The following is an 18,129-nucleotide window of genomic DNA, read 5'->3' on the forward strand; positions in this document are numbered from 1 at the left end:
CAATAATTTGACAATTATATTGATGTTTGATGAGACTAATGCGCATATACATTTATTCCAATCATTATTAAGTTAAGCGTTCTGCAATCCCAAGTAAGACGATTCGTTTTTTCGTGGCGCCGGTGAAGCCCCCGCTTCGAGTTGTGCGAGTGCGAAAAGATATTCGTGTTCAGTCGAGGATGGATCACCAACTGATGAGCTCGTTTCATGCTTATGGTAACACGCTTCTATCGTGGCAATGTCACGTTTATGTAATTTTAAAACAAACTATGGATAATTCGTCACTACAATTGACAATGTTAATACTCACATAGGGTACAGATTCACTTTGGCATGGGAGGTTTTTATTGGCCGACTCGTCTGAAACATTGCAATAATAAGCACTTCAATACGACGCATATTGTGGCCAAATATGAACTCAGTAGCTTAAAAAAACACTTCCGAAGTGAATCAAAAGGGGTCCGACTCCCTACCTCTTTTTTTCGTCATTACTTTGTATAGTTCGCATTATGGATGTCGACGCACTGTTTAATCTCCTACAAATATTTAACAACTAACGACAAACTAAACATTACATATTGCAATGGATAAATCGAAATAAAATTCGCAAAAAATTTACACGTCTTCACGGTGAGAGTCGATCTACCGACTTCCTGTTTAGTTTTACGGTAGTTGTTAAAACTTTTATTAAGCTGGTTATCTGTTAGCGATAAATCATAGTTAAAAAGTATTTCTACAAATATGTTTTCACCACGAGACAAAAATGTATGACTAGTTTTGAGTAAGAGTCGTAGTTTTCCTCCTTATCCTTGGATTAATGCACCATGACTCTCAGGGAACTGATTGCAGATTTCCCCCTTGTAATAAATGGGTCGTATCACCGACCAAAGGGTGATCCCTAATAGACACCCCTCCCGTGGTGATTGCGAAGATGCAGAGGTATTCTCGGTCTCTGGAAACAAAAATCATTACACAGTAACATTCCTTCCCTACCTCAACTGTCAATAATCAATAATCAAGGCCTGCTAAAATATGTACTTCGAGACTAACCGGAAAATGCCATCCCTTATTCATTTGGATTGTGGGGCCAAATGTGGAAGTTGGCCTTCCTTATCCGAGTGGTTAGAGTCCGCGGCTACTAAGCAAAACCATACTGAAGGTGTATGGGTTCGATTTCCGGTCGAACCAGGATCTTTTCGTGTAGGAAATTTTCTTGGCTTCCCTGGGCATGGAGTATCATGGTATCTGCCACACAATATACGGATGCGGAAATGGCAACTTCGACAAAAAAAGCTCTCAGTTAATAACTGTGGAAGTGCTCATTAAACACTAAGCTGAGTAAAAGGCTCTGTCCTAGTGCGAACGTAATGTCAAGAACAAGAAGAAATGTAATTCTTACCAGTTCCGATCAATCACGGAGTATCAACCATTGACATGTGCAGTCAGTCTATGCTATGCTTTGTAATGGTTCTCAGGGGAATGTTATAGAATCCTTCTTTTCAACAATCATCGATTCAGTTTCAATCGTAAACATCATTCTAATCGAAATTTTTCGCTCTTTCTCTCCATCCAGGTCGACACCTTCACGTCAGTGTACAAGAAGCTGACCGGACGTGGACGTTACGTTCGAATTCCCGGAGCCCTACCTATAAACTATTACAACCAATAGTTGCTAGAAATTAATTCTAATAAGTGAGGCGCGCGCGGAAAGGTTGGTAAAACTGAAGAAAAAAAACTATGTACGGAACTAGGGTGTGCATAAATCATCTTTGTGCTAGCATCGTTCGCCCCCTTTAAATAAAGACCCTCACCAAACGGAGGGGACAAGAACAGTTTACAGGTGTATTGGGAAAACAATTTTCTAACAAGTTGAACAGAGTTGGACTGGTGGCAGATAGAGAAATGCCTTTTTTTTGCGCGTAATGAAGATTGTGGTGTCCCTCTGCGTGGGTTTATGGACAAAAGGTCGAAGGGACAAAAGGTTGAAAAACCGATTTGCATGGTGCAGGATGTCCATCCATCCGGGAAAAGGCGGGAAAAACACGGGAATTACAACTGTCCGGGAAATTGCAGAACACTCCGGGAAAGACACTAGAAATTTTTTCCAAAGGATGCATGACTAGACACGGTTTCTAGTACATTTATGCCAAAAATTGTTAGTTTCAAGGAGATATCTTTGACAGGTTTTTTTTCACAATTGTAACCGATTTCTTGTAGAATGCTTTGCAAATTTCTGACAGTGCATCGTTGAGATCCTTGAAAAGTGTTTGAGTATTTAGGTATTTCTGGCAAGGTTCTTGATCAGATGCTTTATAAATTACTATTGAGATTCATGGCACATTTTTGATGACATCTTTTCGGGAATTCTAAATGGATTCGAGGCGATAATTGAAAATTAACTTTGGAAAATCACTGCAAAGACTGCACTGATTGCAAATGAGATTTTTAGTGGATTTTAAAAAAGAGTTTTGGTGAATTTGTTTTGAAATTTCGTGCAAAATTCTAGCGGTTTGTAAAAAGTTAAGTTAAAAAGATTTTTGAAAAATTTCTAGGAGGATCAAAGTGGTTTTCCATTTAACCGAATTTCTAGACACATTCATGAGGAATTACTTTTTGGTTGATTTCTGGAGGAATACATATGGATTCTTGAAGAAGCTTTGTTTGCATTACTAGCTTGACTCATCCATGGTAACGAGATTTTGTATTGATGTCTACATATTTACATTATTTCTGAAACTCTCTGCGTATTGCTTAATGAATTCAGGAGGAGCTTTTTGATGAATGGATGAATGGCAAAGTCTCTTGGGCAGATTTATGTTTATTTCTTGACACCATTCTTGGCAAAATCTTTGATGGATTCCTGGGAAGATGGTTGTTTGGAGTTATGTCATTATGTTTCGCAAGCAAGCAATCAAATGTTTTTTGGCGAGATGTCGTTTCTGTCATAATAATCTCTTTTTGGATCCACCAAGAGTTCCATCAGATTTAGAATTTCTCCAGGAATTAGCTATTGATTATTTCTAACGCATATTTTTGAAGGCATTCTTATTGTAATTGTAGTTCTAATTTATTGGTAAATCTACATGTTAGAATTTGTACCTTCGATTAATGTCAAGCAACATCATATTAGAGGATAAGTTATTTATTATAAGCATTGTTAATTTGTTGTACAATCATCTGAATTAAGATACACAGAGCAGTTTGTTTATATCATTCCAAAATTTCATATAAATTCTTGTGGGTATTTTGGCCCTTTCGATAGGTTATTTCTACCATGCCAAATATTAATATTCAAGGAAAACTAAAATCCAATGCGATTTTTGAAAACAAATTTAAAATGATATAGGGTGCAGAACCACTTGGGCACTTCCATGATTCACTTTGGCATAGGGGGATTTTCTCGGCCGAATCGTCTGAAATTTTGCAATAAGGAGCACTTCAGTACGACGCATATTGTGGCCAAAAATTAGCTCTGTAGCATTCAAAAAACCCCACTTCCGAAATGAATCAAAAGTGCCAAGAATAGGATCCGGCTCCCTAGGTATCTAAAAATTGAAAACTTGGTCTAAAAGTGAGTGTAGCAAACATTAAGTTCAGACTATCAATGAAAGTTTACGTAAAACATCCTTAGTGTTGGTTTTTCAGATTTTTTAACCTCTGTATTCAAAATTTTCTTTATTTTTCTGAGATTAAGTCGATATTTGACGAGTTTGTATGACAAAACGTAAAAGTTGCAAATGTGTCGATTAGTTCTGTACTATACAATATTTTATTTAATAAGAGTTAGTGATTGGATTCAAATAATCTACTCTATTTAATTCAATATTTATTAATCTGCAATGACATTGCTAATATTTTCCAATGTTTGACAATTTAGGGTAAATTGCTAAAAAATGCTCGCTAATTGTTGAACACGCCATAAGGAATACACGGACTGTTCAACAACGTTGAAAGTATCAAAACTTTCTATTAAAACTGTTCAAACAATATGAAGTCGCAGAACCAAGATGTCACCGATTCTAAACTTTCAGGCATCCGGGAAAAATCCGTGAATTCGAAAACTGATTTTGTAGGGTTGGAATTTTTTCTTTCTTTGGAAAAAGATTTTCGACCTTTTGTCATAGATTCCGTCTGCGTTGTTGGTGAGCTGTTGGAATGACGTGTTTCGGGAGGCGATGTCGTTACTCTAAGCCAGGGCTGTTAAATGCAGGGTTGCGGATATGGCGCGAATTTGAAAGTCAATTTGGACCTTTACCGCGGACTCAGTTTTAACCAGCGAAGTTCTAGTTTCATTTGTCAGAGTATCCAAATTTTGAGATGGAGCAGATGAGTATTAGCGGGAAGTCCTGTACGCTCGGACACTTATTGTAGCAAATTAATAATTAAAAAAGTACATTATTTTTTAATTTGAATTTTGTTGCTAATTGAAAGATCTATAATTGAGCAAGCGAAAAAAAAAAATGTGACACGATAAGGCGAAACAGGTTAGAATCATAATTCAATAATGTACCAAAACTTTGAATTCACAAATCTCGCGAAAGTGGCATCAACCTAAAGTGCAATTTCTATTTAAGATTTGTCCACTACCATAAAGCTTAAAATAAGAAGATTGACTTTGTACGTTCATTATTTCAACAGATTACACTAATAGTGCCTTTGAAATCGTGAGTAGGGGCACAAGCCGGTCATTGTACCTGCCATGTTTGGATTCCGAGATGTGTCACCTTGAACCTTTAAAATTTGATTTTGAAAGCTATAACACTTACTTTTTGTACAAATATGCATACTTTTTTGGGTGTCTTCTGTGCCCGGACACTAAATTTCTGAAAAAAAAGGTTTAGTGTCCGGGCATATGTGCCCCCTATAGGGGGCTGTACCATACAGGACTCTCCCCGACTATTGAAACATAATTTATCTCTAAATTTATACTAGTTTCCGGGGAAATCCCCCAGTACCGGACACCTAAGCCACTGAATTCATAATTGAAAAACTATTCATTTTTTGTGCCCTCGATGCCTATCATCATTTTTGTAGCGTACACAAATAAATTTTTAAACATAAATATGAATTTTGGCATTGCATTTTAATGACGTATTTCAGTACCAAATTGACCAATCTTAAAAGGGTGCTCCCAATACCGGACACGATTTAGAAATGCATAGGAATCTGTAAATTTGCACATCATATAATGTTTTTACTCTGGACATAGCATTTGATTGCCAATTCTATGGATTTGGTAGATTCGTAAGAGTTATCTGAGTTTCACTTAATCTGCAAGTCGTTCATCATAACACCTCTTTCATATATGATTAGACTGGCCCAGCTTAGTATGGGAGAAAAATAAAGTTGTATAATTCCACGGGGCACCCACCAGGATTATTCTTTAGGGTTAGAGGAAGACTTCCCGAAAGTTTCAGCTCATTTGGTCGTTCCACGAGCTGGCGCAATTGAATTGAAGTTAATATGGGATTTTCAGCTCCAACATACAGGAAACAGCACATCATCTCCTGTTTGAGTCAGGAAAATTGTTGATCGCGTTCAATTGAACCCAGAATGTCAAAAACACTACTTGATACTATAGCAAACAATATTGTAGAAGGTTGTATGATGATTAAAATTGAGAAAGTTGGTGTTTTAACTATCTGAAGTAGATTTGCAATAATGCATGGTATTCCTTCAACTTAGCTGGGTGGTAGCCACTATGACGCTGGGCGAGCTGCGGCACAAGGTGCATGCACATGTGTGATTGTACGGGAGTGCTGATCTAAGCCTAACTTTCAACAACTGAAAGCTTAATGAAAATGAGCTTAAATCCAGATACAACCTTCGGCAATTATGTTCATCAGCGTATCAACTAGTGAATTTGTCATTCTGGGCTCAATTGAACGCGATTAACTAGTGTACGAGACGAAACAGTGAGATAGGGTCAATTTTCAATATAATTGAGACGAATATTCCATATAAACTTTGAATTGAATGCGCCAGCTGGGGGAGCAACCAAATGAGTTGAAATTTTGAGAGAGCTTTTTTCTTACCCTAAGGCACATATCTAGGGGGTGCCCCGTTGAGTTTTACAACTTTTTTGTTTAAGGGCCAGTCTAATATATGACGAATAATACCTACCACTTTTCACTTGTGTTGAATTTTTTCTTCTTATTTTATTGCATCTATGAAACCATGATCGACAGAATCCATGAAATTTTAAGACACTGGTGCAAAAAATTCAAAGATATCATGTAGGGTGGAAGCACCGGTTTTTTCCATACGCCAGTTGTAACCATAGTGGATTATACACCGTTTTACATAGGCAATCAGCATGAAACCTTTTGTATTCAGTAGATCACATTCACATGATAAAGCTACATTCATTTACTCGTCCAAATTGATTCAAAACATTAGAAAAACAATTTATTTTCCTTATAATTTTAACTCTCCAACACCTAATTTGGCCAGGGCACACCTAATTTAGCCACTTTCATGTGATTGGCCAATTTAGGAACCGAAAATAAATCTCTGGCCGAAACTGGTTCCGTTGGCCTATATTGACCTACGGGATTTTCAAAGCGAAAAAATGGTTATAGCTCAGTTTTGATATTTTACACACATAATATGGATTGAAAGCTTGCATTTGACATATTTGTAATATAACTACGGCTTCCCATTTAATTTTTATTGACATTTTCTCTTAGGCTGGCAAAAACCGGTGCTTTTACCCTATGTATTTGGCTTTTGAAATTTGGTTGCCGATAATAGTCGAATGGTGTCGAAGCCCTAAATCACCCTACTTCAAGAATTTCTTGATGATTCGATAGACATCTCCAGAAATTTAAGGAACGTGGATGGAAGGAATCTTTTCAGAAATCAATTTAAATTCTCTGAGATTAACAGGAGTTTCAAGAATTTTGTTTGTCGAAAAACTCTTCTAGATATCGTTTGTAAACCCGCTAGATAAACTGTTTTGTTTTATAATTCCGCTAGATGAACTGTTTTTTTTTATAATTCCTCGAATATCCTGCAGAAAATACTCGGTGCTCCTTCAGGAAACCCTTCAGAATTTTCTTCAGAGTTCCTCCGGGATTTCCTCCATAGTTCCTTCAACAATTTTTTCGGAGTTTCTCTAAAAAATATTCTGCAGCTCCTCCAGCAATTGCTTCGGAGTCCCTGCAGGAATTCCTTTGGTGATCCTACAAAAATATTTGCAGAGTTCCTCGTGGTATTTCTTCGGAGTTAGTCCAGAAATACTTCTGCGTTTCCTTCGCCAATTTCTCTGGATTTCATCAAGCAATTTCCGGTACTTCCTTCGGATTTCTACCTGGAATTCTTCCAGAAACTCCTCTGGATTTCATCCAGTAATTCCTGGAAAGTTCCTCCGGAGCTTTAAAATCTGAGTAGATGCTCAGCAAATCCTGAGTCAGCTACTGACCATGCACAGTTGAAAACATACAAGCAAGAAAGTTGGTTCTGCAGTAAGGACTTCGTCTTCATTTGGACTGTGAAGATCAACTTCCATATTTTTCAGCTGGGGAATGTGCGGACGAGCCTGAGAGATAATCAGATTATTGTTTAATTGATGGAAATACACATTTTTGGACCTACACTCATGCCATCAGTTCGGAGAGGATTTCGACACTCCGCATTTACAATCAACGCATGATTTGGAATAGGGTCCTAAAGCCCTGTCTCAATTTTAGTACCAAACGCTTAAGTTTAGGGCAGAAACACATGTTTACTCAATTTTTAATTGATTTTCATTGGTTTAAGTACAAAAAACATTTTTTTATGATTTTGTCACACCTTTTGGTTTAAACTCAAATGTTGGGTATATTTTGTTTTCCGTGTCCCTTCCGAAATGTCAGATAGGAACAACCCCAGTGTTCAAACTATATGCCCTGTGGCATTTTTGTCGAAAAAGTGAATGTCAAACAAGATCACAAGTGTCAAGGTTCATATTCGAAACCATTTTTAAAATTGAAGTTTGAAAATGTTATAGCCGTTATTTGAGCTGGAATACTTGCTAAAGTAGTTGCAATAACATGCTCTTTCGTATTATTAAATAAAAACAAGAATTCATTAAACATTTTAGGACCCAATTGGCATAGCAAGAACAACGATGACCACAGCACGTTAGTTTCCTGGGCAAGAACGCAGACCGGATTTTCATCAGGATAGCAAACTACTTCAAAAATAATTTCTGGCAAAACCGACAGTTTTTGACACCTTCAAAACTTTTCGTATAATTTCTGGTGAAATGTATAGTTTAAATTCCGGAGGAATCACGACTTAGGAGACGGACTTAGGAATTCTTGGAGGAAATCTTAAGCAATTCGTGAAATATTTAGAGGAACTCCTGGGAACGGAGTCCTCAGAAATTCTTGTAGGATCTGCTAAGAGAATTTTTGGAGGATTCCTGGAAGAACACTTGGCAGGATTCGTGGAGGAACTCCGGAAGAATTCCTGGTGGACTTTCCAGCGGGATTTTTGGAGAAGCTCGCGAGGAAATTCCTGAAGGAACTACGGTTGAGTTCCTGGAGAAACTCTTTCGGATTTCGGAAGAAACATATGAGGATTTTCCGGTGTAGATCCTAAGAGATTCCCGAAGGAGTACCTGGATGAACGTCAGATAAATTTTTGGAAGAATTCCGAAGGCATGCGCAGCGGTGCTTCGAAAGAATTCCTTGCGGAGCTTCGAAGGAATTCTCGGTAGAGCTTCGGAGACTTTTCCGGAAGAATTCCAAGATTAACTCTGGACGAATTCCCGGAGAAACTCTGGACGATTTCCCGGAGGAATTCTGAATATTTTCTCTTAGAAAATCCTCAGGAATTCCTGGAGGAACCCCGGAATAATTCCTTTAGAAATTCCTAGGAATTTTTGGGGAATTCCTAATTTATGGATCAATTAGGAATTCCTCCAAAGAAAATCTGATGGGATTCCCGGTGTAGCTCGAAAGGAATTCCCGCCAAAAAATTCGAAAGGATTTCTGGAGGAACTTTGAAAAAAAAAAACAAAATCTCTGAGGAATCTCCGAAGCAACTCTGAAGGAATCCCTGGTGAAACTTCGGATGATTTGCTGGAGGGACTCCGGAAAAATTGCTCAACGAACTTCTTGGAGAAAATCATGGGAGAAATGCATAAAAGTTCTTAGAAGAATTTCTGAAAAAAACTTCGGACAAATTTCAAAATAAACTGTGAGGCAAATCCATAGCAATACTCGAGCAACTCCTGGCGTTCCTGAAGAAATTCTGGATGCGTTTCTTAAGGAATATCGGCCCGCGTCGGAATTCATACGTAGTTGTAATATTAAGCAGGTGCTCCACACAACTATTTTTAGTTTAAAAAAGTGCTTCGCGAGCTCAAGACTCTGAAACCCCCTGTCCTAGGGAAAGATAGTGAACATTAAAAAAAAAAAAACATGGATTTTTGGCAAGATTTCCATCAAAATTTGAATGTGGAATCATCCCATAACTCCCATCAAATTACTCTCCGAAGCCTTCAGTGTATCTAAATTTCATTGGCAGTTAAGTTGGCTCAAGAACAGTGTTGACCAGACTCATTTCCCCGAAATTCGAACTGTTATAACTGTGCGTTGTATTCCTAAGATGGAGGGGGAGGTGGTTGGGCTTGAGTGTTTCACATGGGATCCGACAGTTTCGATCTCGGTGGGCCGCAATTCAAGTTTCGGTGAAATGATTCGCACTCACTCACTTCATTTTACCGAAACTTGAACTGTGGCTCTCCGGGATCAAAATTGATCGATTTTGTGTGCAGTACTCAAGCTTAACCATCTGATTTTCTATCTTAGGAGGATAGAGCATGGCTGTAGTAGTTCGAGGCATCGTAGTTCGGAAAATGTTATTTTCGGGGAAATGAGTCTGCTCAAGAATACTATTCATCTAATAACCCTTTAACAAGAATACCATTTTCGAATACCGTGACCTGCTCTAATTCCGTGTGTTGCCTAATACCGTGTATTTGGGAATTATGTGGATTTCTAGCATATTATATTATTTATTTTTCTAAATGATTGTCACAAACGTTAGCACATTAAGTAGTTTTTAGAAAGCCATGACAAACTTGAACTAAAGTTGCACACACAAACAAGCAAAACTAATGTTAGAATGTAATCGCCTGGTGCCAATACACGGTATTAGGGCACGGTTGCTTATGTGTTCCAAATACCGTGTTTCAGTTATAATTCCAAAATGGCGAAGTGAAATATATATTTTATTTCCCGAATCCATCATGCATACCTCAATACGTTCTTCGATACAAAAGTTTTATTTTTGATGCGCTTCGTTCGTTCAATGGGTTACGTGCATGCCCTAATTCGTTACTCGACACATAGTAACGCACATGCGCAAGTGTCTATGCCCGAAAAATCGCTAACAGGTTACGCGAAAAATATTTGTATGGCGAAATGCATCTAACAAATTATTTCTCAAAATTGGGAACTATTTTCGAAAAAATATTTGGTAACGGTTGTGCGAAATGATTATGGCTATCATGCCTGCCAAATATTTTCGAATAAATCTTGCATTCAGAAGATATTTGAAGTTAGATGCCTTTTCCCATACAAAATTAAATGAGAAAACTTCTGCTGATCAACTGTGGACATGAGCAAAGCAGGTAATCCATTGAGAGATGTTTCAAAATGTGACTCAGCAGTCGGGGTCAGATGCACGGTATTTGGAACACTGGTATGTTTAACAACATCAACTGTAACTATGGTTAAAATTTTCAAAATGCTTCAAAACATATTTTTTATGCAAAGTATATAAAACGGTCTACTATATTAAACATAAAAGACTTGAAAATAATTATAAGTTATTTTTATCTGGTCGATTGAAACTTGAATTTTTTTAACCTCACGGTAATAGAGCATGTCACGGTACCTTCGAATGGATACGTTCGTTCGAAAGACAGATACGGTCGTAAACAATAATGGGGGTGAATTCCAGGTTTTTTTTTCCGATTTTGTACAATTGTGAAAGAGAGAAGATTTTGGTGGATTGAATTGTTAGCCTCAAATAAGCCGATATATAAATTTCTTTCATGAAACTGATTCATATCCCGCTTGGTTTCCTTTTTATAGTGTTTTATTTTTGTAACTTTTTAATATAAAAAGTTAAACCCATTGCATTGGGGAACGCAACAAGAACGAATCGCTCAAGGGTCGGCGATGGTGACCTCGACCTCTACACCGGGTTCGATGTTGATCGAGGTGATCTGCTTGACGATCTCCGATGGCGAGTGCAGATCGATGATACGCTTGTGCAGGCGCATCTAGAATGGATAAGAGAAATCTTACGTTAGATTTTTCCGGTTTTGTAGAAATGTGACATCTTAAGAGTGATTTGATGGATAAGTGTCTGAACCATTAGAGACTTGAAAAGATTTCGAGGCATCAATCAAGCACTATGACGAGGAACAGTTTGCTCTCGGCGCGACTTTCATAAATGATGTCAATGCAATCAGACGTTCACTTTGGTTTATAGTCTGCCTGTTTTGAGTGGGGATATGGAATAGTCTTGGAATAATTACCTGGAAGCGATCCCAAGTCTTGGAACCCTCACCGCAAGGGGTCTTACGGGTGGTGATACGCAGGATCTTGGTTGGCATGCGAACTGGGCCCTATGGGAAAGAAAGATGAAACGTTAGTCATGGTGGTTGTGGGCACGTATTCTAGTGAGAATCTTAAAACTACATTGATTCATACTCCTATTCGTACAATGCAGTGTTTTCACATCAAGTTGGCAAAAACTATCAAATGATAGCAATAATCTCGTCAAAAAATTCACTTTAGTTTCACCGTTATTGCTTTTGAATTCGTAATTAGAAAAATCACTCAAACTTATTTGAAACGAAGATTTAAACTCGAAAGATATCCAAACTTTTTTGTTTATCGTAATGATTGACAAGATGGGGCATGTGGGTGAGATGCTATCAACATTCATAGGCGTATAAAAAATAAATTTTTTTCGTCATTTGAAACCAATTTTTTTGAAACTTTGGGTGTTTCTGTTGAAACACAACTTGGTAAGTATACTTTCATAGCTGCCTATTTGCCTTTTCAATACACTGGGCAGCAAGTTAATTTGCTGATTCGATAGTAATCTTAAAGTTTCTTTCTGAACTTTTCTTTGCAAACAAAAAATTGATATTGACAATGCTCTCAAAACTTTAACTTATTCCATTGTTGAAGCAAGGAACATTGCATTACCAATACCAGTAATCCGACGATATAGACGATGACCTTAAACGCTTGATCCGCCTTATAAACCGTGTGGAGAACCCACTTTGAACGTATTTGCGATTTGCTATGTTATTATATGGTAGACTCCGCGAAAAAAATATTAAAAAACGTGTTCCTCAAAAAAGAAACTATTTTAAAAATAAAATTTCTCAATTCGACCCTGGCTCTAATCAATATTGGAAATTATTTTAAATTTTGAAAAAAACACAAAATACAACTCCGGCATTGAAAGAGGAATAAAAATTATTACTAATTGATAAAAAGACTCAAAAAATTGCTTTGCACTTGGAAAGCGCGCACAACTTAAATTTAGGATTCTCTTGTCAAATCAATGATCAAGTTATGCAGTATTTCGAAAGCATTGTCAAACAAGATAAAGGTTTTAGATAATTCTTGGGGGACTGGATGTGGAAGAAGTGAGAACTGTTATTAAAAAAAAATCATAAATATGAAAGTCCCTGGCTATGATTGTTTTTTTTTACAAACCTTGACTCTTGAAAATATATTTGAATTTCATTTTATCTTTTGATAGTCTTTCGCCAAATCGATTTGTAAGAACAGCGTACTGTACGAATATGTAATGGAGTCACTGTAGTCCTTTGAGAATGTTGTCAAATCCCTTCAATCTTATGGCCGCTGCAGTCGAGCTGGCAATAATTTAGTTAAAAGAATTTGTTTTACTGTTGCATTTACTTAACTAGGGCAAGGAACAGGATTGTTTACATTCGAAGCCCCCCAGGTAAATGCCAGCTAAAGGAATTCAAAAAGGTCCGGATGATTCACTCACCTTAACACGCAGCTTCTGCTTCTTGGCTCCGCTGATCAGATCAGCGCAAACCTTCTCCAGGCTGCGGACATTGCGCGAGGTCAATGTGATGCGAATGCGGTGCACGGTCGCGGCCTCGGCAACGGGCTTTTCAACGTCCTTTCCAGTGGCGGCCTGCGGAACAGAGAAATACAAGAAAAAATTAGATCTTCCGAACACTGTTTTTTCCCTTCTTTCACATGTGGAACCACTCCAAGCTGACCTAACCTCAAATAAGTTAGGCAGTCAGCTTTCTGTTCGAATTAGTATTTTATCGGAAATAATACCAACAAAAAATAGACTTACGTGACCGGGAAATGTAAGGAACCGTTCTATTTACCATTTTAGCGCGTTTAAATTGCAATTATTGATGTCCTGGTCGAGGTAATCAAGTCGTTTTGATCAGCGCTGAACCAGTCAGAACTTCTCACTTGTGGAGCAGTAAACGAAATGGACGAGTCGAGGGACGAAATGTCAAACGGAGCCGAGCCGAGATGTTTTGGCGGCCGGAGAGAACGTCATCAAAAGAGAGAAACGCAAATTTTTGCGTTTGCTCTCGTGTTTATACGGTACGCAGCCAGGTTTTTCGTGAGATTTTGAATGTAAAAACGTCTTTGTGCTCACGTGTTGGAGAAATCGCAGGAACAGTTTAAGAACTAACAAATACCTAATAATTTTATATTCAATTATCGTATAAATTACTGATCAAGTATTGGATTTTTAAGTGTTAAACTAAAGTGGAAAACTAGTGAACATCTATCTGAAATCTGTCCAAAATCGATCGAATCTAAACTTGATCGGAAAATCAAAAGGTAAGCAAACAAAAAGATAAATCCATAAATTACGTCATCCTGGGTGAAAATAATTGTAGAGCGATTCGCGATTAGGGCGGAACAATAGAAATATTAGATTTAGAACGCTAGGGGCGCTGTTACCTCCATTATATGTATACATTGACTGTGGAGATGAATCAACCACAGCCCAAGGAACAATGGACCAATGTACGAGTTCACTATTTGACGTTTTAGCGGTGCCGTGTTATTTATGTGGCCATGGACCGATGCACAAATTCACTAATTTGACGTTTGAGCGGTGCCGAATTCACTGGTTTCTATGGTCACATGAATAACACGGCACCGCTAAAACGTCAAATAGTGAACCCGTGCATCGGTCCATTGGTAGCTTTAAAGATACTTACGTGTTTAACCCACCGTCGGTCGCCCTACACTCAGGCAAATGGACTGTCGATAAACATAGGAACCCCTTATGAAAATTCGCCACACCAAATCGGATTGAAATTCTTAAATTTGCCTTATGAAACCGAAATTTGAAAACAAAAATAGTTCTCGCGGCAACCTGGAATCGAACCAAGAACCTTGAGATCGATATGCTCGTGCGTACTCCCCGCGCCTATCGACGCCTTGATGTGTGGTGATGCTGAAACGATACATAAAGCTTTCGTATTGCAATAATCGTTCCACCTTTCATGAGGCAAAATGTATGAATTTCGATAGTCCAGTTCGCTGCGTGTAGGTTTGAATCGAAAGTATAATGTTTCCATGTTATACATCCAGGGCCGGATTTACAAATGTGGGGGCCCGGGGGGCATTGTCTGGTGGGGGCCCTTTTCCCAGAAGAACATTTTGATACTTTAGAATAGACTAGAAAATTTTAACGTCAAATTTTTTTATAACGTTCAAAGATTGTTTTCCATTGTAAAAGTTAATCAATTTAAATTTATTTAACCCGTATAGGCCTGAGTGAAAGCAAAAAACTTAAAACCCTCACCGCTCAGCGAATTCTTAATGGATTCAAATGATTTTTTGTCAATATACTGGCACACATATCTAGTTTCTAGAAATGGACAGAGGAATGCGGAAATATTCTTGTGGCCGGAGTTATTCCGGTGGATCACTGGGTCAGGTCCGGTGAGAAGGATACTGTGCGTTTGTGCCCCTGGAGGTAGGCAAATTTCAAGTCACAGTTTTTTGCCGGAATCGGTTATAATGTGGCCACTACATGACGGAATTTTAAGAAAATTGCAACAGTGTAAACCTTTTGAGAAACGTTTGAATTGGAAAACTTTGAGTATTGCATTTGATTAATCCTACAAATGACCATTTTCGGGTCCCGGGACGCATCAAACTTACGATCAAATGGCCAATTTGTATCTGAACATCTGTGTTAGGCTTATGAGAATGCATTTTAGTGCACAATTATGTTTGATTTCTACTTTTGGAGAATTAAAACGAATTAGTATCCAACAAATCTATAGCCGGTTCTTCCAGGCATTACGTCCGAATGGCCACATTCGGTATATTTTAAACGGTGCAAAACTCTTCATTTATAATGTTGAATGTCAGATCTTAATGATTTATGCAAATTAAAATGATTGTCATTGCAAATAAATAAAGGTAGCTTCATGTCCCAAGAAAAAGCCCTTTTTTACCCGACTTGACCCAGTGACCCACCGGAATAACTCCGGCCATAGGAATATTTCCAAGTTCCTCTGGCCACTTCTAGAAACTAGATATGTGGGCCAGTTAATTGACAAAAAATCATTTGAATCCGTTAAGAATTCTCTGAGCGGTGAGGGTTTCAGAATTTTTGCTTTCACTCAGGCCTATACGGGTTAACTAATGTTTTCCTAAATATTCTGCATATCTTTGTAGATTGTATATGTTAAATTCAATGTTTTTTGGTTTTCTTCGTCAACAAAAAAATTCATTTGGTACATTAATTGAAATTATACAGATTTTATTTATGTTTTGATCTTCAAGTTGTTGAACATACAGATTTACCTAACAATTTTGAATTGAAGAAATTGGTGTTGGGCTGGTAGCAAGTCTTTTTTCCAGAGACTTGTGCTCTATTAAGTCTCCAAAAAGTCTCAATTTCTCTATTTTAATAAAAATGGTCTCTAAAGTCTTTTCTTTCCTTATTGCGATTGCAGTGTATCCTGATGCACTATACTACTGGCTTCAGAGAAAAATTCAATACTTTAGCGCAGCTATTTAGCAGCTGCTTCATGAATTTCGTATCACAGGTCTCGAAGAAAAATTTCAAGAAATCATCAAGTGTTTTGTCTAGCGTTTTCATCTGGAATACTTTCATGGACTAAAACAGGGATCTCTCTAGAAATATTTCTAGAGATTCCTTTACTACTTCGCCAAGAAATTCTACTAGTGATTTTTCAAAGGATATTCTATTGGTAATCCTTGAGCACTCCAACGATACTACCTCCAGTAATTTCCTCAGTGATTATCCCGATCATTTTCCATAGAATACACTAACTATTTTCCAGATATTTTCACTTATGCTTCAAACGAATTCTCCAGTTTCACTTAAGGAAATCTGACAAAGATTTTGTTATAAACTTAACTCTTGGGAGAATATAGTAAGGAAATCAAGTGAAGAATCACTGGAAAATCCTGGAGGACTTGAGACTTCCTTGAGATATATCTAAAAGAATCTTTGGAGAAATTCCTGATGGAATCGATAAGGTTATTTCTTTAATGATTCTTAGAAAATTCCAACTTATATTGTTGAGTATCCGAAATAAACTTGTTGGAGGAATTCCTAAGGAAAATTTGTGAGGAATTCCACTGCAAGTAATCACTTAATGAACTCCTGCAGAAATTTCCGGAATAATCTCTGAACTTTCCCACTAAATTCATAAAGAAAATCATGAAAAAAAACTATGAATTTCACGAGAAATTTCAATAAAGATAAATGATTAGATGATGAAGAATCAAAATCTTATCTTCTGTTTCCTATTAGTTTACATTTTTCTATTTCCTGTTTGGTCCATTTTCAGTCTATTCTTGGTTCCTGTCTGGTCTCTTTTTGATCTGTTTTTTTTTTTTTCAAGCTAGAAGTCTCTAAAGTTCCTTTATTTAAGGCACTTAAACCCTACAAGCCCTTCAGTGTGAATAATAGAGTAATTTTCAAAATAAATTTATACAAACCAAATTTTCATTTCACCTTCCAGCAAAATGAATTGCTGATACTACTTCAGCAAACAAGATTTTACTGTAAATTCAGTAACATCGATACTAATTGCTGGATAGTCCAGTAAGTAATAGAGTTACTGAAACAATCAGGAAAGCATGTGTCAAACACTTGAATTCGGAAGTTTTAACCGTCAGGTAAGCATCTTAGGTCGGTTTCAGCGGTCGTGGTCTATTCTAAATATTGACAGCTAAATAGACCAAACCAAATTTTTGCATCTCCACCGGGGCGTTCTAAATTTTATTTTCGAACAGTTCTGGTTCAAATAAATGAAACTGTCATACGGTTTCGTTTCATTCTGCTCAACATTTGGAACGGCAACCAGCCCGTTCCAAATTTTGTGAACCCTACAAAAGCAAATTGAAATTTGCTCTGTTTGGCGACGTTTGTGTTGAAGATGTGATTCTGGTTTTGATTTCAGAATCGATGTTGTGGGTGGAAACGTATGATGCGTTGTATCTGCGGTTTTGTTAAAAAGCGTTAACTTTGCTGCCACAGTACATTTATCGAATAACTTATTATCTCGCCCTACAAGCCATTGGTAGCGGAGCAAGTATCTCGTGTTTTAATCATTGGACCAAGATACCGTCGTTGGGGGTGAGAATGGGTCAAAATGGGATATGTACGATTTATTTATTGAATAACTTTCTCAATTTAACTCCAATAAACTTCAAACTTGGTATGTATGTACTTTGATGCTACTTAAACAACTGTCCAAAAAATTATAGACAAGTATTTATTCACTGCGGCGCAATAAGTGAATGAAAAATGACCCAATCTCACCCCATAGAGGGGGTGTCATTGGGTCACTGTAATTGAAATAACTTGTTATGGAGAACATGACTGCAAAACTATTCACAGCTGAAAAATATTGATGATATACGATGCAAAAAGACGAAAAGACATCTAAGATGTTTCACAAGTATAATAAACCTACTTTAAAGAACGATTATAGCAAAACATTGAAAAGCTATGAGAAAAAATATGTAAACCCAGCATTTATCGTCAAGTTTACACAAATTTTCTTGTTTTTCCCCTCAAATTGTCTTTATAGTTACATTT

At 37.3% G+C, this 18,129-nt stretch overlaps 1 protein-coding gene across 1 annotated transcript; it reads right to left on the reverse strand.

Annotated features, from left to right (window-relative positions):
• Positions 1-11,076: 11,076 nt before the first annotated feature.
• LOC110680475 (40S ribosomal protein S20) lies at positions 11,077-13,557 on the reverse strand. Its single transcript, XM_021856282.1, has 4 exons — positions 13,397-13,557; positions 13,039-13,191; positions 11,540-11,629; positions 11,077-11,281 (listed from the first exon to the last, which is right to left on the reverse strand). The coding sequence occupies exons 1-4, from the start codon at positions 13,397-13,399 to the stop codon at positions 11,165-11,167; spliced, it is 363 nt and encodes a 120-aa protein (XP_021711974.1). The 5' UTR covers positions 13,400-13,557; the 3' UTR covers positions 11,077-11,164.
• Between the last annotated feature and the right edge of the window lie 4,572 nt (positions 13,558-18,129).

The sequence above is a fragment of the Aedes aegypti genome, unplaced genomic scaffold (genome assembly GCF_002204515.2).
Source record: "Aedes aegypti strain LVP_AGWG unplaced genomic scaffold, AaegL5.0 Primary Assembly AGWG_AaegL5_hic_scaff_1477_PBJ_arrow, whole genome shotgun sequence".
Classification (NCBI taxonomy): Eukaryota; Metazoa; Arthropoda; class Insecta; order Diptera; family Culicidae; genus Aedes; species Aedes aegypti.